General features: G+C 35.9%; 1 protein-coding gene across 2 annotated transcripts; it reads left to right on the top strand.

The window, feature by feature from the left end:
- Nucleotides 1-484: 484 nt before the first annotated feature.
- LOC149951758 (prolyl 4-hydroxylase subunit alpha-1-like) lies at nucleotides 485-12805 on the top strand. Of its 2 annotated transcripts, XM_090170106.1 has the most exons (14): nucleotides 632-736; nucleotides 814-1003; nucleotides 1163-1463; nucleotides 1769-1980; nucleotides 2480-2644; nucleotides 2724-2896; nucleotides 3483-3519; nucleotides 3586-3707; nucleotides 4442-4615; nucleotides 8192-8374; nucleotides 8481-8555; nucleotides 10027-10089; nucleotides 10148-10313; nucleotides 12575-12805. In XM_090170106.1, the coding sequence occupies exons 3-14, from the start codon at nucleotides 1288-1290 to the stop codon at nucleotides 12643-12645; spliced, it is 1617 nt and encodes a 538-aa protein (XP_090026232.1). In that variant the 5' UTR covers nucleotides 632-736; nucleotides 814-1003; nucleotides 1163-1287; the 3' UTR covers nucleotides 12646-12805. The 2 variants fall into 2 exon arrangements, with proteins under 2 accessions (XP_090026233.1, XP_090026232.1); XM_090170107.1 differs by lacking the exons at nucleotides 632-736; nucleotides 814-1003 and adding an exon at nucleotides 485-526.
- The last annotated feature ends 8719 nt before the right edge of the window (nucleotides 12806-21524 follow it).

Here is a 21524-nt window from a genome sequence, read left to right as displayed (position 1 = left end):
GGTGGTGCCTTGGGTATTTGCCTAGCTGATTATTATTATTGTAACCCGGCCACTTGAATTAATGTCTTTAAAAGTCATTTGATGACTTAGGCCTAAGGTGGTGCCTTGGGTATTAGCCTAGCTGATTATTATTATTATAACCCGGCCACCTGAATTAATGGCTTTATAAGTCGCTTGATGACTTAGGCCTAAGGTGGTGCCTTGGGTATTTGCCTAGCTGATTATTATTATTGTAACCCGGCCACTTGAATTAATGTCTTTAAAAGTCATTTGATGACTTAGGCCTAAGGTGGTGCCTTGGGTATTTGCCTAGCTGATTATTATTATTGTAACCCGGCCACTTGAATTAATGGCTTTAAAAGTCGCTTGATGACTTAGGCCTAAGGTGGTGCCTTGGGTATTAACCTAACTGATTAACCCGTCTAATAAAGTTATGGCGCTTACAAAAGATAGACTCGTGATTTGGTCGTTTTGCTTATGAATTAAATTAAAATTAAAACACTGTATATTTTTTATATTTATAATGGTATAGTAGAGACTGTATTTGCATTTTTATTACCTACATTACCAATATTTTTCCATGAGATAGTCTCCAGTTCTGCCCTCTCAAAATAGATAAATCATTCGCGTAGTTGAAATTGGCGAACCGCATCTCGGCTACTTGTAAATCAACGGGGGGTTTTCTCGCCATCACAGACCCATATATTTTAAAATACTTAAAACTGGTTCCCAAAGGGTATCGGCCAAGGCAAAAACCTCACGACTTTAGAGCCGGCCTTTCATTAAGTCCTACATCGTAGCTCATCCCGTTAGAAGGGACGCAAAAACTGGCTTCCACGCCAGAGTTGAATTCCAACCACCGAAAGTGAATTTACTTAGAAGCTTACTCGATACTCTAGTAGACGGTTCGGCCGGTTTGGGACGCGAAAACTTCACCATCCTTTACGAGCATAAACCAGCTTCCCGTTGAAGGTAACGCAACGCCGCCGGTGGGATAATAAAGGTGTTGTTTGTCCTACATTTCCCTCATCCTTTCAAAGAATAAAAGCTTATATACGCATCCCGTTTTGGGTTCGAAATGTCAGGGAATAAATTGAAGAGTTCTTTTGTCAAGTTTTCATTTTAACGGGAGGTCTAACCGGGGTTCGTTATGAAATTGTAGGTGTTGCGCTGTGGCACGAACCAGGAAATCGAAAGGGAATTCGTACCAGCGTTTGTTTTGGATGTAACGCAGAGCGCTATTCTCGGATGATATCGCTGACACGCTGATGGGTCAAAGGTGAAAACATGATTGTCCGGTCACTCTTGCTATTTCTGTTGCTCGGACAAGGGCTGGTGCGGAGTAATATGGTCTTCTCAAGCACCAATCATCTGAGTCAGTTGAATTTGTTGGAACGTCAATTGACGTCCGTTTTGTCGCAGTATGTCACCAAGACGGAGCAGGTTATGGGACAGGTTAAAAGGTACGTTGCGATGTACCTTCAATTCGTTAAAATTTAATATGATAAAATACCAAGCTTTCGGACGGCATTACCACTGAAGAATCACGGTCCGAGAGCTCCGTATTTTATTAACGATTTTAACCATGAAGTAACAATCTTTTATTAAATTTTAACCAATTTTAATTTACCATGATACAAAATTTTAATGTATATAAATATACTTACAATATTGTGGTTCCAAATTAATGTTAGATAAAGCAAGAATTTGCAAAAAACATACTTGAATTGTTGCGTTTACACACAGAAAATGTTGATAATCTTTCCAGTTACTTGCGTGAATTATCTTTAATTAACACCTCATTGAGTGGTCATCAACAAATCGAAGGAGTTTCCGGTGATCCATCAATGTCTTCTTTGGGTCCCGGCCAAGATGAGGACACTGTCTTCAACCCGTTGAAGGCCTTCCACATAATCCGGAGATTGGCCATTGATTTCAAACCAATTTACGAGTCTTTTAAATCTCTCACCGAAGTTCCAGGTAGGTTAGCACATTGAGTTGGGAATAAATAGAGGTACAACTAAATCTGGCTGGCGCGGGACCAATTTCTTTCAATAAGGAACCTTAATCAACTTTATCGTTCTACCGTGGCGGCATCTGTCTCTGGTGGTGGCCCCTATATGGCAATTGAATTTTTGCGCGAATCTGACGCGAAATTAAAATGTATGATTTCTCGTAACAAACAAACCTTTGAAGTTGTTTAAAAATAATTTTATTCTGTCAACACGATCCTTTATAACTCGAGTTACGGTGAGTTAGCTAATAATTATTTATTTTTAGCCATATAACTTTACAAAATATAGATGGCGCTACCGCCTAATTATAAAGATGAATTTCGTACAGTCTTCTCGGAACAGGTCCCGCGTAACCATGGCAACCGAAATCGTAATTGTAATTCTAGCAGTATTATTCCCAATTCAATGGGTTAGCACCCACTTCATTTCAGCAATGGTGTTAAAAGACTCTGATATTCAACCAGCCACTCTGAATCTGATTGAGAGTCAAGCTCACTTGTTGCCAATCGAACGGGACTTGCACTCGGCCGCCCTGACCCTGGTGCGATTGCAAGACACCTACGCTTTGAATGTTAGCGAGATGGCCCAAGGTTCCATACTTGGCATTGCCAACAACGCCAAACTCAACGGTAGGTCTTTGCTCTCACGACATCGAATTGGTATCTATCAATTCGATTTTACGCCCACAAATTAATACCGAATTCGTAGCCAGGGATTGTCTGTACTTGGGCAAACATTCTTTCAACAATGGCTTCTACGGGCACGCCCTCTCGTGGTTCGACGAGGCCTTAAAACAGGCGGACTTATCCGGTACGAAAAGCTCTTCCGGTTCCGCCAGCGTGCAGGAAGTAATTACGTTTAGGAACACGGCGATGAAAGTGGTAAGAGTTGCGCTTGTTCGAATCGTGGACATTTACAAGGAGACATCCCTAAGTGTAACCCACCGATTTTGTTCAAACTCGGGGGATTGGTAGACCTTCATGTATCATGAAAAATCCTAAAGGGAATTTATTCAATGGGCAACCGTTTTGCCATGGCAACGAAAAATGTTTTTGACAACACAAAATATTAAATTTTCCCATTGAAAATAAACATGGGTTTTTGACCTCAAATTAATCAAAAGTTTATCAATTTTGATGTTTTCTTTATTAATTTTTATCTATTTTTTAAATTTTGGGCATTTTCGAAATTTTTAAATTTGTTAAAATTTTTCACAGGGGGGTCCTAGGAATCGGTCAGAATCCCATGTTATTTTCAATGGGAAAATTTAATATTTATTGTTGTCAAAAATATTTTTCGTTGCCATGGCAAAACGGTTGCCCATTGAATAAATTCCCTTTAGGATTTTTCAAGTTACACGAAGGTCTGCCAATCCCCCGAGTTTGAACAAAATCGGTGGGTTACACTTCGGGATGTCTCCTTGTTAGTTTTTTGGAAAATGTCAACATTATCTTTTCGATATTTTAGCACGATCAGGCCTTGAGAGAAAAACTATCCATGGAAGGTAAGGACGAATTGTTTAAGAAGACAGTTAGTGTCACGGTAGTTAAGTCGCTGATCTTTGTTATAGAAAATTCCCAACTTGAAGACATAGATCTGAATGACCCGCCTCAGTTCAGGATACGCGAAATCGGGTCCAGTAAATTCGATCAGACGAAATTTAATCGTCTTTGTAAAGGGGATAAACTCTTGGTGAAAACCTTTTTGCCAATATAATACTTACAAGGAGACTACCCGTGGTGGTTATCACCGATTTGGTTGAAACTCGGGGGTTACGTAGACGGTCTAGAGCTCGGCGTTTGAATAAGAAATAATCACTTTATTTATTTTTATCCACAAACGAAAATTATCCGAAAAAAACCCGATTATTTTAATATAGCTATATAGCCGTGGATAATATCCATGGATAAACAGTTAATCGTAATTTTTATGGTTAATCAAAACTTTAGCAATTAATTTATCTAGACCGTAGACCTTGTAGTATGAAAATTGCCAAAGGGAAAAGTTGCAATGGGCTTTAGTTTTCCTATGGCAACCGAAAATGTTTTTGACCTCTCCATTAAAAAACATGGGATTTTCTCGGTTACCCAAAATTTGTTAAAATTTAACCAAAATTGATCAATTTTACCCAAATTCATCTTTTTGGGTATGTTTTGAAAATTTTATTTTTTCAAATTTTTAAGTAAGTAAGTACCCTGTGAAACCGAGAAAATCGCATGCTTTTTTAAATGGAGATTTTTTTGTTTTGAGAGATCAAAAACTAAAGCCCATTGCAACTTTTCCCTTTGCGAATTTTCTTACTACTATAAGGTCTCCCTAACCCCCGAATTTCAACAAAATTGGTGAAACCACCACGGGTAGTCTCCTTGTTAGTTTGTACATATCCTTGTTCATTTCTCACAAATACCATAATACAATTATTAAAGTCTATGGCTGAGGAGAGCCGGCTGAAGTGCTACTACTCCAATCGCGGCCACCCGTTTCTAATTCTGCAACCGGTCAAAGTGGAGCAGCACCACCGGAACCCGGTCGTCTTGCAGTTCCACGATCTCATTTCCGACGCCGAGGCCGTCAGCGTTCAGGAACTGGCGGCTCCTAAGGTTCTTCTTTTCTGTCTCACCCTTCAAAGATTATCTCATTTGTTGGCCACATTCTTAAGAAAAATCGATTTGATAATTTTTAAGTCATTTGCTGACTTAAAGGGAATATAACCTGCAAAGCAATCTTTACGGAAGACCCCTTCAATTTTTCAAATGTCCCTGTACAGTGGCGCCAAACATTTTTAAAGCCAAAGGCAAGAGCGGCCAGAGCGTTGGTGTTCCACACCAAATACCTGAGGTTATATTCCCTTTAAAGAGATAGTGTCAGCTAGGAGCAACAAATACAACTGCCCACACAAGGAGAACGCAACCCGTCAAAAGTCGTGGATTTTCTTGCGTACGTTTTTCATTGGCTAGACGCTTTAGCGCCTGCTGCCGTCGGAAGGGGAAAATTCGGAAATTGTGTTCCCCTCCCGCCCGTAAAACGTTCATCGTAAAGGCTCGTGACGCTCGTCCAATGAAATTCGTACACAACCCTTCTTTAGCGTGTTTAAAGGCTAGCTGCGTTCTCCTTGTGCTTGTTGCTCCTAGGTGTCAGAATTTTCTACGTATATGAAGTTTTTTCATCAATTATTTAAAAATATAGTAAAGAAAAATATAGCTATAAAACATTTGGTATAAATATAAATATTCACGATTAATTTAAAATTTTAAAATAGAAAGATAGCGTAACTTTTTCTATCACATACTGTCTACGTCATAGATAGGTTGATGTTTATTGGTTGCTACTAGAGCGAGCTGGAAATAGAATTTTTAGGGGATTACAGGGGGAAATTTTACTCCCATCGCTTTCTTTTGATCCGAGTTTCCCGCTTTCGCACGCTTTAAGACCCTCATTCGATGGAAAGATAAGCCACTTTTGTTGTTATTATTACTGCAGGGAGGAACTGCGCAATACACTGTGGCGCCCACGGTCTTCGGTGCTTTCGGTGGCATCTTTCCGTAGAATATAAATATTATCATAATGAATACGTATAAGAAATAATGATATAATTTATAAACAATACCTTGTTATCGATTTTTTCTTCAATTTCTACTTTGAAAATAATATTTTTACACGTAGCCGGCTCGTGAAGTCGTGATTCGAGAATCTCGAACCGCGTGGTCCGCGAGAAGGAAGTCAAAAATCGCGCTTACAAATCCTCTACGCGATAGTAGAAAAGACTACTGGAAATTCCCCGCCGCTCGAGCCTCGAGCGCGCCGAAATCGACCGAACTCATGACGTCAACAATCTGTGAAGCTTTGCGCGGCTATTGAAATACCATTATTTTACATTAAAATATAAAACTAAATACAAATTGAAAGTGCTAATATGTATATATATTCTGATTCAGGACTTAAAAATCTATCATAACGTGTAAACCAAAGAACAAAATTTTAAATTAATCTGAGTTGGCACTATCTCTTTAAGAATTTTCGAATTCACTCTATCCCTTTAAGAATTTTTAATCTCACTCTATCCCTTTAAGAATTTTCAATTTCACTTTATCCCTTTAAGAATTTTCAATTTCACTCTATCCCTTTAAGAATTTTTAATTTCACTCTATCCCTTTAGGAATTTTCCATTTCACTTCATCCCTTTAAGAATTTTCAATTTCACTCTATCCCTTTAGGAATTTTCCATTTCACTTCATCCCTTTAAGAATTTTCAAATTCACTCTATCCCTTTAAGAATTTTTAATTTCACTATATCCCTTTAACAATTTGTCATTTCACTCTATCCCTTTAAGAATTTTTAATTTCACTTCATCCCTTTAAGAATTTTCAATTTCACTTCATCCCTTTAAGAATTTTCCATTTCACTTCATCCCTTTAAGAATTTTCAATTTCATTTCATCAATTTAAGAATTTTCAATTTCACTCTATCCCTTTAGGAATTTTCCATTTCACTTCATCAATTTAAGAATTTTCAATTTCACTCTATCCCTTTAAGAATTTTCAAATTCACTCTATCCCTTTAAGAATTTTTAATTTCACTATATCCCTTTAACAATTTTCCATTTCACTCTATCCCTTTAAGAATTTTTAATTTCACTATATCCCTTTAACAATTTTCCATTTCACTCTATCCCCCCCTTTAAGAATTTTTAATTTCACTATATCCCTTTAAGAATTTTTAATTTCACTATATCCCTTTAACAATTTTCGATTTCACTCTATCCTTTTAAGAATTTTCAATTTAACTCTATCCCTTTAAGAATTTTTAATTTCACTCTATCCCTTTAAGAATTTTTAATTTCATTCTATCCCTTTAAGAATTTTTAATTTCACTTCATCAATTTAAGAATTTTCAATTTCACTCTATCCCTTTAAGAATTTTTAATTTCACTCTATCCCTTTAAGAATTTTTAATTTCACTCTATCCCTTTAAGAATTTTTAATTTCACTCTATCCCTTTAAGAATTTTTGATTTCACTCTATCCCTTTAAGAATTTTTAATTTCATTCTATCCCTTTAAGAATTTTTAATTTCACTTCATCCCTTTAAGAATTTTCCATTTCACTTCATCCCTTTAAGAATTTTCAATTTCACTCTATCCCTTTAAGAATTTTCAATTTCACTCTATCCTTTTAAGAATTTTTAATTTCACTCTATCCCTTTAAGAATTTTTAATTTCATTCTATCCCTTTAAGAATTTTTAATTTCACTTCATCCCTTTAAGAATTTTCAATTTCACTCTATCCCTTTAAGAATTTTTAATTTCATTCTATCCCTTTAAGAATTTTTAATTTCACTTCATCCCTTTAAGAATTTTCAATTTCATTTCATCAATTTAAGAATTTTCAATTTCACTCTATCCCTTTAGGAATTTTCCATTTCACTTCATCAATTTAAGAATTTTCAATTTCACTCTATCCCTTTAGGAATTTTCCATTTCACTTCATCCTTTTAAGAATTTTCAAATTCACTCTATCCCTTTAAGAATTTTTAATTTCACTATATCCCTTTAACAATTTTCCATTTCACTCTATCTCTTTAAGAATTTTTAATTTCACTATATCCCTTTAACAATTTTCCATTTCACTCTATCCCTTTAAGAATTTTTAATTTCACTCTATCCCTTTAAGAATTTTCGATTTCACTCTATCCCTTTAAGAATTTTCAAATTCACTCTATCCCTTTAAGAATTTTCAAATTCACTCTATCCCTTTAAGAATTTTCAATTTCACTCTATCCTTTTAAGAAATTTTAATTTCACTCTATCCTTTTAAGAAATTTTAATTTCACTCTATCCTTTTAAGAAATTTTAATTCCACTCTATCCTTTTAAGAAATTTTAATTTCACTCTATCCTTTTAAGAAATTTTAATTTCACTCTATCCTTTTAAGAAATTTTAATTTCACTCTATCCTTTTAAGAAATTTTAATTTCACTCTATCCTTTTAAGAAATTTTAATTTCACTCTATCCTTTTAAGAAATTTTAATTTCACTCTATCCTTTTAAGACATTTTAAATTCACTATCCAATTAAGAATGTTTAATGTCACTATCCAATTAAGAATGTTTAATGTCACTATCCAATTGAGAATGTTTAATGTCACTATCCCTTTAAGAATGCCTGTAAACCATTTTCAGCTAATTCGCGCCATGGTTCAGGGTCTGGGCGACGTGAAGCGCCTGGAAAGTAGTGAGCGCATCAGCCAAACCGCCTGGATTCACCCTGACCACTCCGCCGTGGCTCACAGGCTCAACCGAAGGGTCGAAATGGTGTCTGGTCTGTCCACCGACGTCAGTAAAGAGCACAGCGAAGTCATGCAGGTATTATTCATACCATAACTAACAATATAATGTTATACCCTTATCGGTGTTGGGGTTAGCGAGGTTGATCCAGGTCATAATATACATTGTCCCGTATCGCGTCTAGGTGGCCAACTATGGCATCGGCGGTTTCTACCAACCACACTTTGATTATTTAATTGTGGATAAACCCGAGACTGAGGTATGATTTTAATCTACTTACAATAAAAAAGATAATACAGCGAGAGTTAAAAGTGCACAAAAGATTGTGTTGTTTTCTCATTTTTATTGTAAGTAATTTTGTGCAAGCTAGAAGCAACAAACACAGCACCCCACACAAGAAAAACGCAACCCGTCAAAAGTCGAGGATTTTCTTGCGTACAGTTTTCATTGGTTAGACGTTTTAGCGCCTGCTGCCGTCGGAAGGGGAAAATTCGAAAATTGTCTTTCTCCCCGCCCGTAAAACGTTCAGCGTAAAGGCTCGTCCAATGAAATTTGTACGCAACACCGCGTTAGCGTGTCTAAAGGCTAGCTGCGTTCTCCTTGTGTTTGTTGCTCCTAGGTGCAAGTAACTAGCAATCTAACTGTACTATACTTATAGTAATTTTGGACTAAATACTACCATAAGTATATAAGATATATTTTACGATAGAAGTATGCATCTATTTATAAAACGTATTTTTTAGTTAGTTTAATGATATATGTTACTCTGCATTACTTTTTTATAAACATATTTTGAAATAGTTGGAATCTGATAAAGAACACGTTTCAAGACTGCATAATTTCTTTAAAAACCACTGAAAACCTTAAATAATTCCATTATATAAAATTCTGAAAAGTCAACACGTAAAAGCGTAGATTTAATATCACGGAATACTCTCTTTTCAGGCTTTAATTTTGCCATGGCAACCAAAGACGTTTTTGATAACTTAAAACCTAATTTTCCCTATGGAAATGAACATTCATAAATCGAATATTTTAATGGTCCCCCCTTTGAAAAAATTTAAAATATTAAGAAAATAAATTATATAAAACAAATTGTACATTGGGGGTAATTTCAGGTTAATTTGGGTAAATGCGTGTACATTTGGGGGAAAATAAGCAAATTGGGTAAATACAATAAATTTGGGTTATAATATTTAAAATTTTGCTAATTTAATAGCCTTTACCTAAATTTAGCCACTTTACTTAAATTTATCAAAATTTGGCCAATTTTACTTCCATAACCAATATTTAGTAAATTTTACTTACATTTACGTAATTTACTCATTTTTCTAATATTTACCGAAATGTACATACGATTTATCCATGTTAATTTCCATAAAGTAAAGAAGATTTTAAATAATCAAAAACATTTTTGGTTGCAATGGCAAAACTAAAGCCCGTAGAAACGTTTCCTTTTGGGAAATTTCAAGTTACATAAAGGTCTACTTATCGACCGAATTTAAACAAAATCGGTGAAAATCACCTCAGTTATTTGAAAGTTAGCGCTCATTCTGACTCCAAACGCTCCAAATCTCTCTAAAATGAGCGGAGCGAGTCCATCACCGTTGAAAAGAAACCACGGGCACGCGAAGATACACGTTTAATTTGATGGATACTTATCTCATAAAATTATATTATATACTTCTGATATTACAAAATGAAAAAAATTTGTTTATTTCAATATTTAGAAAGCTCTAATGGATCCAATCGAGCTGTTAGTAGGAGACAGAACGGCAACTTTAATGTTTTACGTAAGATATATTTTATTTTCTTAAATTAAATATTCAACTATTAACGATTATAAAATAGTTGTCAGATGTGATCAGAGGCGGCGCCACCGTCTTTCCCAGACTGGGCATTGGTCTTTTCCCCAAAAAGGGTTCGGCCGTTTTCTGGTACAACTTGAAGAAGAACGGCGACGGTGACCAATTGACCCTTCACGGCGGGTGTCCTGTTTTGTACGGCGAAAAATGGGGTAAGCCCTAATTGCTTATTAGCATAAGTAACATAATAATTATAAGCATGCCCATAGCCTAGATTATCACCGAACGATTTTCACAGAGATTTCGATCAGCTCAGAGCCCCCTAGTGTCTAAAATATGCCCAAATAGAAATGTTTCCAAGGACGATAATACCATGGACTAATTAACAACAGGGACGGCCCAGATCTATAACATTTCCCTATAAAGACCCCAAATAAAAGTGTTAACGCGTTCAGCAGCGTTGCCAGGCAAATATTTTTTATCCTGGTGATTCAAACGTCATAAACAGGAAACAGATTTTTAACGGTTTTAGCGGTTGTGATTTGAATTTTCAAACGTCTCTCATAACCATCGATGTTATCACGTTAAATAACTATAATTTTATAGTTATTATTTTAGTATAATTGGTATAGTTAAATGATACGTTTGCCACCTCCGATTCTAAGATAGATTCGAAATTCATCATAAGAAAAGGTAAACAACTATTAAGCCTTGGTACAATCATTTATATTTATGAATAATATTATATTATGATAATAATAATTACCGTAACAAATTTGGGAATTGCTTCCAGACGGTAAGCAGAATATTTTACTGTATGTACGATCGGAAAAGCTCGACATTCTAAATTTTGACGACGATTAATTTAAAAGACTAATATATTAGCAGCACCGCATGGTAATGTCGTGGTTCAACTTTTAAATTCCCAGCATTCCAAGGAAGCTTCTTTCCCTATTTTCTCCCCCCCCCCCCGCTTATTTGGAATCACCAGCCTATACAAGTATTTCCTGTTATGCCCGCGAATACCGCTAGAGTGCGTCGTTGCTTGTTCTTTTTACTTTTTTCCCGGGCCGGACCGTCCCTGTTGATAATTAGTCCATGATAATACACTACCAAAAGTGACATAATTACCAAAAGTCTGACAATCCCTGAACTTTCGTATGCTAAAGGTTTATTGAATGCTCGACTCGAGATCGACCACATAAAAGACTATTTATTGTCGCCTTTCTGGATCTTTTTTAGTCTATGGTATTATTTCGTAGGTAGATGGCGATAGCATCTTCACAGAACGGCCAAAAATACGCTAACTTTGACCAGTGCTACTTACAAGTTGTTAGTTCCTCCGTTCCTCACTACGATTCGTTATTTGTTGGTTTTAACTTCCTTCCCTCCCCAAGGCATACTTTCCCTTCTCCCCTCCCAACTTGTATTTCGCTCGTAACATTCATTAGGAAATAGGTCCGATCCACACTTTAAGTAATTATGTCACTTTTGATACTACTCAGTTCAGTTGCGAGTCCAAGTCAGAGCTGGCGGTTAGAAAATTAGTATCGAAACATTTGGAAGTGTCATACTTATGGTTATTGTGTTACTTATGTTACTAGTAATCTCAAGAGTTCATCGAGATAGCAGTTCATGAAAATTGAAATATCTTGCCATTCCTGTGAAGCTAATATCATAAGATATATAATAGATATCAGTATGACACTTCCTATGGTTTTAATGCTAATTTCCTTACCGAACTTTTTTTCAACACTGACATTCTCGGCAAGCTCCGACTTGGACTCGCACTTGAACTAAATAGAAGAATATTTCGCATTAGGCATATTTAGACACTAGAGGGCTCTGTGCTGATAACTACACATAGATTGCGCATTAGCTCTAAAAATCTGTTCGGAGATAATTTTTCCTAATTGACATACTTATGTATATTATGTTACTTATGCTAATAAGTATTTAAAACCTTTTACCGTGGCGCTACTTATCGTGCAAAGGATAAACTAAATGGGTGCGTTAAAATAATGGTAAAGAATTAATATTAAGATAAATATAAAAAATATTACTCTCTAAACGTGAAATAGATTAAACCATCCTTGAGGTAGGTGGAATTTGTAGGCGTGTAGATTGTACACGATAAAGCTACGATGTCTACACTCAGCTACAACCTTCCTCTACACGTTTTCAAACTCTGACTTACCCAGTATTTTTGATAATTGACCTTTAAATTTTACCCACAAACCAAAAGCACAGAAAATAAATAAAGCGAAATGTATCCCTTTTTGGCTAGCCACCCACTTATTTACATATTTCTAATTTTCAACGATTACCATTCAAAGTTCAATACCACTATTTTGATGAACCTCTGTTAATAGTCCAACATTTTTAAAATATGGCAAAACTCGCCTTTTAATTAACTGTAACCTTTTTTTCTTTATTTATTTACATATTATCTTTTTCACTCGTCAAAACAAAGTGGGTAATTATTGGTTTCGCGAAATCGGCCAAACCTTCCGAAGGAGATGTTCCAAAAATAAGGATGACTGATGGATGCAAGAAAAAGAGTTTTAAATTATTTCCCTTTTAAATGGACGCTTAGAAACGATTATCTTTTTTCATCCGTTATTGTGGTCTATTTTAAATTGAGTTGTGTTCCAGACGATTTGTTGAACGATTGTCTATTCAAAATAGAACAACGTTATTGAAAAAAAAAACACTCTTTGTGATGTTCATATTAAAGTATTTTTTGAAAATAAGCTGTTTTTTTTGTGACAAAGTGAAATATTTTCATAGAGCTTTTTCCATTCGATTAAGCGAGCCCTAGAAAAACGTGTAGGGTAAGTAAACTGTGGATAATCTACGGTTAAAATTCTACACGTCATCCGTACACGTTTTCTCCCGCAGGTTCAACATCTTGTTTTACCAGAATTTTTAACATTTTACGGAAATTATACACGGGCTGTAAGTTGAAAAATGAAAATAATTCAAAATCCAAAACTTCCATATTATTGAAAATAGTTTTGAAATCAAATTTGTATATTGACACTTGAAAATAATTTAAAATCACGGATTGTCATTTGAAAAAATATAATATCAAGAGTTGTCATTTGAAAATAATTTAAAATCACGGGTTGTTAATTTGGGAACTTGAAATTGATTAATAATGAAGGGTTGGAACGTGAAAATAGTTAAAAATAAAGGGTTGGAACTTGAAATTGATTCAAAATTAAGGGTTGCAACTTGAAATTGATTAATAATGAAGGGTTGGAACGTGAAAATAGTTAAAAATAAAGGGTTGGAACTTGAAATTGATTCAAAATTAAGGGTTGCAACTGGAAACTGATTCAAAATTAGGGTTGCAACTTGAAATTGATTCAAAATTAAGGGTTGCAACTGGAAACTGATTCAAAATTAAGGGTTGCAACTTGAAATTGATTCAAAATTAAGGGTTGCAACTTGAAATTGATTCAAAATTAAGGGTATCAACTTGAAATTGATTCAAAATTAAGGGTTGCTACTTGAAATTGATTCAAAATTAAGGGTTGCAACTGGAAATTGATTCAAAATTAAGGGTTGGAACTTGAAATTGATTAATAATGAAGGGTTGGAACGTGAAAATAGTTAAAAATAAAGGGTTGGAACTTGAAATTGATTCAAAATTAAGGGTTGCAACTGGAAACTGATTCAAAATTAAGGGTTGCAACTTGAAATTGATTCAAAATTAAGGGTTGCAACTTGAAATTGATTCAAAATTAAGGGTATCAACTTGAAATTGATTCAAAATTAAGGGTTGCTACTTGAAATTGATTCAAAATTAAGGGTTGCAACTGGAAATTGATTCAAAATTAAGGGTTGGAACTTGAAATTGATTAATAATGAAGGGTTGGAACGTGAAAATAGTTAAAAATAAAGGGTTGGAACTTGAAATTGATTCAAAATTAAGGGTTGGAACTTGAAATTGATTAATAATGAAGGGTTGGAACGTGGAAATAATTAAAAATAAAGGGTTGGAACTTGAAATTAATTAAAAATAAAGGTTTGGAACGTGAAAATAATTCAAAATAAAGGTTTGTAACGTGAAAATAATTAAAAATAAAGGGTTGGAACTTGAAATTGATTCAAATTTAAGGGTTGGAACGTGGAAATAATTAAAAATAAAGGGTTGGAACTTGAAATTAATTAAAAATAAAGGTTTGGAACGTGAAAATAATTCAAAATAAAGGTTTGTAACGTGAAAATAATTAAAAATAATGTAATTTTGATGTTCGTAGAAACACAATTACTTAATAATAAAGAAAGGTTTAATATGAACACAAAAAAAAACTTTACCAATGACTGAGGATCGAGAATGTTCTAAAGAAAAATAAAAATATAAACAAACACTAGACAATGAGAAAAACTCGCCCACCGGATAATTTTAAACAATATCCGCACTCTACGCTTGGGTGACATCTAGCGGAATTCTAACTAACTAAAGTCGAAACAAGTTGGCTAAGACCCGATATATTATTTCCTACATTATCTCCCACCATGAACCATAATTAATTGTCCAGTTCTAAAGGGTAAAATAAAATTATAGGACGTTTCACTACAGTCCCCTTTGGTAATAAAATGTTACAAAAGCGTCTATTTTCGTCCCGACTTTCAATAAAAACTACTACTCTCGCTAATTTCCAAAGTTGACGAGGCTAATTGACGGATTTTGAAATGACGTTTTAGCGCGCGACACTACAGGTACATGTCTTGAGCACACAGCCTTCTTTGCGTATTTGAGGTATTTTCACGCGCAAAATGAATTTTAAAAGCCGTCAATTGTCACCTTTGAACCGAACAACATCTCTATTTTTATAGGATTTTTATAGGAGTGACGGATTTAAGCTTGTGAGCAGTTTGCCGATCTAACAAATAATTGACCATTCTATAAAATACTACTTACGTGCTTATTTACTTTTGTGTATAGAGAGGCAGAAGGTTTAGCCCGATTTTTCACGAACCAGGGCGGCTCATAAAAGGTTTTTCTGGCAAACCTGCAAACCTAGTTGTCTGGATAAATAGTGGATTTTTGATAAAAATCCTATTCATTTTAAAACGGTTATATTTTTATACAAACCCTTATTAATAGTTAATTTACTATATCTCATTGTTTTGTAAATAGTTCAGTTATAAACGTACTATATTTTTAAATATACTATCTTAACGTAGGCTACTTTAGCTATATTTTGAAAATAGAGTTTATGGGTTACTATATAAATGAAAAAGAGCATAAGCAGAGTTTTTAAATCCGAAGAATATTTGCGTTACCAAGTCCTTCTGAAGTAGCGCTATGTGGTGTTTGTGAAAGTATTTGGCCTACGCTGATAATTTATAGAAGGGTCTATTGTTTTTCCAAGTTGTTCATATTTGGTTAAAAAGACGCCGTTGATAGTTCCATCAAGTCATGGCTAGTTTTCTTGAAGACATCGCTGAAGGTTTGAGTTTTCCGTTGAGTGGTAATGCTGTTGCCCTCCTTCCTGCGAGAAAATGTGCTGGAGTTTAAGTTTGAGGTCGCTTTGTCACTTTGATAAGTTAACAGACGCGATTTTATAATCGCTTCAATTTCACAAAGAACGGTATAAATTTCCTAATACTTCAAGAATGGCCTTCTTTAACCTTGTTTTGATAGTTTTCAGCATCCGCTGGATAGAAACCTCCCCATCAAGGAGCCCTCCCCACGATGCATTTCCATTTGATCCTTGTTCTTCCGAAAAAATTCCAAACTTCGTCTGATTTAATACTACTCCAAATAGCTATCAAGTCTTTATCCGCTTGTTTGGAAAATTTTCGCCGATATCTGAATAAATAGTTGCGCGTCTTAGCAATCATGCCTGTTACAAGTTCCGAATGAACCGCTCTTGTAACGTCGCGAGTAAACAAACAGATAATAATAATAATAATAATCAGCTAGGCTAATACCCAAGGCACCACCTTAGGCCTAAGTCATCAAGCGACTTTTGAAGCCATTAATTCAGGTGGCCGGGTTACAATGCGTAGGATGTGTGACTCGCGTAGAGTGGCCCTGCAAAGTCAAGGCCCGTTACTTGAAACGGGGATGACTGAGAAATTCTGTCTCTAGGCAACGGAGCTCTGAATGTGGCACTTTCCATTTTCTACAGATAAGGCACGCGTTTATACGCTTTTTGACCAACTGCCTACCTTTTATCATCCAACTAGCTGGGATACCAGGTATTTCCCGGAGAAATATGCCTATTTGTATAACCAAGGAAAAAGCGCCAGTGACGAAACTCCGACACATTCAACACGAAAATAGACCACCGCATTAACTGTCTCCACGCATGGCACCGAATTTAATATAACCAACTGGTTAATGACAATATTAACCAATTATACGGCTTAGTGTCTATAGAAGAAGGCTTTAATAAAATTGCAATAATTTAAGCTTTTTTCGTGGGTATGGCTAAAGAATTAAGAAAATCGGTCTTTTGGCTAAGATCAAAGTGTAGTATCTTGTATATTAAATTAATTAAAGTTGTTTTGCCGACCGTAACCGTCGAAAACAACAATCAGGGTACCATGAGATAGTATACCAAATGTGGTCGACCTAAGTTGAAAACTGCAGATTCCTATAGCGGACCAACATATATATACAAACACTCATCTTTATATATTAGACCTAGTTGAGTAAATTAGGGTTTAGCAAATTTAATTATTTTTAAATAGTAAATAGTAATTTTTTAAAATTGCAAACGTTTAATAGTGCAAAATATCATATCTTTTAATATTAACATATATTTGTTTTCTTTGATTAGTGTAAGATGTAATTATGATAAAGCGTTTTTGTACATAATATTTGTAGTTTCTCCGTACGGAGTAAGTATGTACAGGTTATTTTCAGCTCCAACTCTTGAGCACGCCACATAAAGCTGACCATGGGAAAAGCATGGGTTTTCTAAATTAATTCCCGCACCTTGAGCTTTATTAATTGTCATTGCGAAGCTAAGATTGATTGGAAATTGCAGGCGTTTAAAATCAAATGGCATATCGGTTGGTCTTATTTGTATGCGTGGAAAGAATACGGCCCGGGCAAAGGTGCCTGCGTGACACAGATCGAGAGGGAGTGGGGGAGGGGGCTGTGAAAAGAGAACGAACGCCAGCGAAAAGGGTCGAAGCTATGGTCGAAGATCGTGCCATCATAGAAACTATAGTTTCTATGGTGCCATGCAGCAGCTAAGTGAGGCAATTAGAGCCAGAGAGATAAACTGCCGTGTCGGTGGTTACTAAGTAATATAATTGGATTTTTTTCGTCAAACGTCAGGTTGACTTCTTGTAAACGGCCTCCGACTCTAATCAAGAAAAGGGTCAAGCTATTTTATCTTCGACGTGGACTGGATTTCCATTTTCAATTTCAAGTTCAGTTGCTCTGGCTGGAATGCTTCTACTGGTACATGTCGTATCCAAATTACCTTTGACTCTCCTAATTCTTCTGTCGTGATACGGTTCTTGTTTTTTCGATGAGTCTTCTGCAGTCCTTTAAATATCTTAATACCAATGCCGTTATTTTAAAAACGATATAAACTGAACTGTATTTCTTTAAATATAACATTTATTTCGTGGGTTCCCGGTTCATTGACGTTATATATCCCTTCAACAATCTCCTTCAACGCTTTTCTCACGCCTTGTTCAATTTCTAATCTCTCAGTTTCTTTTCCATTCGTGGCCTTGAAGTAAAAAACAGTATGGACCGTACCACCAAATTTCACTTTCATTTAATTCACGCAATGGTTTCCCACGGTTTGGTAGGTCAGCAGGATTTTATTTGCCTGGACAGTGATACCACGGCGAAGGTTTTGTCAGGCGTTGAATTTCATCAACTCGATTGGCTACGAGTCGAATTCATTCGATGGCTATTCGAGAAATTTTTAGTCTTTATACTTTGGCTAATACGAATTGTTAATCGTTCACCTATTAGGGCCCCCATCCAAGGTGGGAACTGTACAGATTACCTGTGCAGGTCTGCAGATAACTGCAACCTGCCCACGTCAGATCGGATCACGATATAGAAAAGATTTTTTTGCAGGTTGCAAGTTGGACAGGTTCAAGGGCGTATCCAGGATTTTATTTCAGAGGGGGTTTTGAGGGAAAATGTCAAGGGGGGGGGGGGGGTGCTGACGGAAGTTTCACTGATTTTTATTAGGCACCCCCCCCCCCGTCATCAGCATTTCGGGAGGGTTTGAACCCCCAAAACCCCCCTTAAATACGCCCTTGGACAGGTTAAAAGAGTCGCAGATACAGGTTGGGTAGATCATATTATCGCAGATTTGCAGGTTCACTATACTGTGACGGACTGGTGGCTGTCCTCGCTAAAATAACCGCGGGGAGAAAAGAAATGTGTAGCTTCTCGGATTGCGTTTTCCGTAACTCAACCTCCACTCCAGCACCGCAGCCTCCAGTCTCTAACTCTGTCCATGCGGTGGCGCGACTCGACTTAATTTCGAGTTTTCAACAGTCGGTTTTGTTTTAGTTTCGTTTTTGACACTGGGTCTCGTCACTCGAGGGCTTTAGCGGTAAAATACGTTTAATTATGGAGACCAAGAATTAACTTTATACGGTGCCGGTGACGTTTGATTAATATTTTCTTTGTAGTTTAAGACGTATTTCTGCAGGTGATTTGCAGGTTACCAGCGCAGGTTGCAGGTTTGACAGGTTAAATAGCCTGCAGGTGCAGGTTGGGTAGATCATTGGTTTTAGGAGAAATTGCAGGTTGCAGGTTGGACAGGTTAGAAACTTGGCAGGTGCAGGCTGGACAGGTCATCGAAAATTGCTGCAGGTCCCACCTTTGGCCCCATGAGTTCCAACCGAGGTAAGGTCCATTTCTTATCATATGGCGCTACTCGGGATTTTGATGACAGTGAATATCGGGTTTTCTTTTCGAGTCTGAATAATATATAATTAGGATATAATATTGTCCATGATCAGATTCGTCGATACGCCTTTCCTCCCATTCCTCACACATTGCTGTGTGATGTCGTCTGTTACAGTGTTTAAATTGGATTTTAGCTCGACAATTTCTGGATATGTGTCCTGCCTTATGACATCGAAAACAAATTATATTCTTTAGTAAAATGCCTTTTTTTATCTGCTAGAGTGTTGAACTTGCAATCTTTCAGTTTATGCGCAAAACATACAGACAGTTCTAGTTTCATTTCCCATAAATAAAGCTGCTGAAGAAATACTCAACTTTTGCGTCTTGAATCGCTATTGCGGACTGAGTAGAGTTCTTAAATTACGGTAATTTAGGAAATCAGTAAATTATGCGGTAATTTACCGCGTAATTTACCGTGTTGCGGTAATTTACCGTAATTTTCTTTTTTCTTTTTAAAAAGGTTTTTTTTTTAAATTAAAACAAGGAATAAAAAGAAGAAACCGTTTGTTGCTCAAAATATTTCTAAATAACTAGGTCTACTTTCTTTTTTTACCCATTTTTACCAAATAAAACTTTAATTACTTTAAATTATATGAAATTATAGAAAGAATACTATATTCTTTTGCTAGACTACTTCGAAGTAACGCTAAACCAACGCAGATGCGCGGAATAACCAAGTGAAAATAAAACTAACATTTTAGCAGACGACAGATGAATAATCAATGTGATTTTTCTTAAACAGGGCTAGACATAAGTATTCTTCATATTAAACGTATCAAACTATTCTAACACGGCCTTCAACTCCTTGGAAATTCGCAACCAAAACAAATCTAGGTGGCTCAGCGGTGCCTAGCTCTTCGAGTTAGTGCGTTACGCCTTTGACCTAGTGTTTGATGGAGTTAAATTACATTATTAAGCGATGCAAAAATACACTAAAACGCGAATAACGTTAGGTTTTGAGTTTTGTAATCTTGCGCGACGTATTTTAGTTACATTTTAGCCCGAAAGATCAAAGAAAATTGAGAAAGTGAAACACGAGTACGATGGTAAATTACCAGGGTAATTACCATTTTCGTAATTTACCTGAGAAAATTGTAAATTACTGTTACCAGGGTAATTTACCGCGTAAATTACCAGGGTAAATTACCGATTCGTATCTCTAGGACTGAGCTCTTATAACCACCAGGTGACGCACTGAAGATGGAATGTCCTTGAGTAAGCCTGTGTGTTCGCTCCCTGCTTTCTAAGTCTTACTTCGCATATTCCATAAATTCTTTTACTTTACCCTTGAATTGCGCAGTTTAATATTCAACTAGGTTAAGTCATCATGCAACTTTTAAAGCCATTAATTTAGGTTAAAGTCAAGCGCTATTCCTGACGGAAACTAGCGTAACTTTCTGGTAGGCCTCCCAAAGATTCCAAGCTTCAAATATGCATCATGAGGCTATCATAGAGTTTTCTCAATTTGGTCCAATCGCACTGGCTGTAACTGTAACATATTTTCAGTATGGGCATCATTGAGAATTTTTACACACAATCCTTAGGGATTTGTGTGTATTAGTTTCGCAGGATTTCTCGTGGTACGTTAGAGCAGCGGTTCCCAAAAGAAGTTCTTTTAAGATAAGTAAAAAAAATGAGTTGGGGTTCCTCCAGAATTAGGTGGATAATTTAAGGTTCCATAGCAAAACAAATTGGGAACCGCTGCCTTAGAGGTACAAAGACACATGCGTCAATCGATTCTAAATATCATGCCCACGCCGGCAGTGTTAACATATGTCAGGTCGGAGCCCCGAAAGTGGGGCATTGGCCGACTTCAGTGATTTTGGGCGATTTTAGAATTTAAATGTACATTATTTTTTTAAATTAAGACCGACTTAGTTGAAAATTATATTTTTAGTTAGTATTGATCGTTTCTGAACTACGATTTCGCGAACGGTATGTAGTCTTTAGTTTTAATTCATTTTTCAGGAAACACGTTTGCCAGCTTGTACATTCATGCGAGGTACGCCGATGGTTTTAGAACTGGAACGTACTGAACTGAACTCCATCAAAGACCGAGGGGGAAATTTGGTCGGGGGGTAAAACAACATAACCGGATTTTATTCGTGGTACCCCTTAACCGGCACACGCACTATTGTTATATTTGAATTTCGTGCCAATTGATACTCAAACTCGCGAGTTTCGCTAATTTATTTCCAAAACCACGTAACTCGAAAAATTCGGTTTGCCTAAAAATGAATTTAAATTAAAGTGTTCAAGTTTCGCTACTTTATTTCCAAAACTAAGTAACTGGAATTAATTTTCAATAAAATTCTTGAATACTCTTTATAACGTATATACAGCAGATCTCCATCAAGCGCTTAAATACTCGAGTGGTAACGAATACGCAGATGATAATGCAGTTATAACAGCGAAACAAAACTTAAATGAATTAATAACCATGGCTGAAGCAAGTGACACGTTGGGTATTATCTATACTTCATTAATAAAATCAATAGTGGAATAT

The sequence above is a fragment of the Leiobunum rupestre genome, chromosome 3, assembly GCF_980474605.1.
Source record: "Leiobunum rupestre chromosome 3, qqLeiRupe1.1.hap1, whole genome shotgun sequence".
In the NCBI taxonomy this organism is placed as follows: domain Eukaryota; kingdom Metazoa; phylum Arthropoda; class Arachnida; order Opiliones; family Sclerosomatidae; genus Leiobunum; species Leiobunum rupestre.
This window is presented reverse-complemented; position numbering and strand designations above follow the sequence as displayed.

Excerpts from the sequence above, each read along its gene's own strand:
- LOC149951758 (XM_090170107.1), top strand. The coding sequence starts at position 1,288 with ATGATTGTCCGGTCACTCTTGCTATTTCTGTTGCTCGGACAAGGGCTG. Across the intron at positions 1,464-1,768 it reads GTTATGGGACAGGTTAAAAG|TTACTTGCGTGAATTATCTT; the intron begins GTACGTTGCGAT and ends TAATCTTTCCAG. Across the intron at positions 8,375-8,480 it reads AGCACAGCGAAGTCATGCAG|GTGGCCAACTATGGCATCGG; the intron begins GTATTATTCATA and ends TATCGCGTCTAG.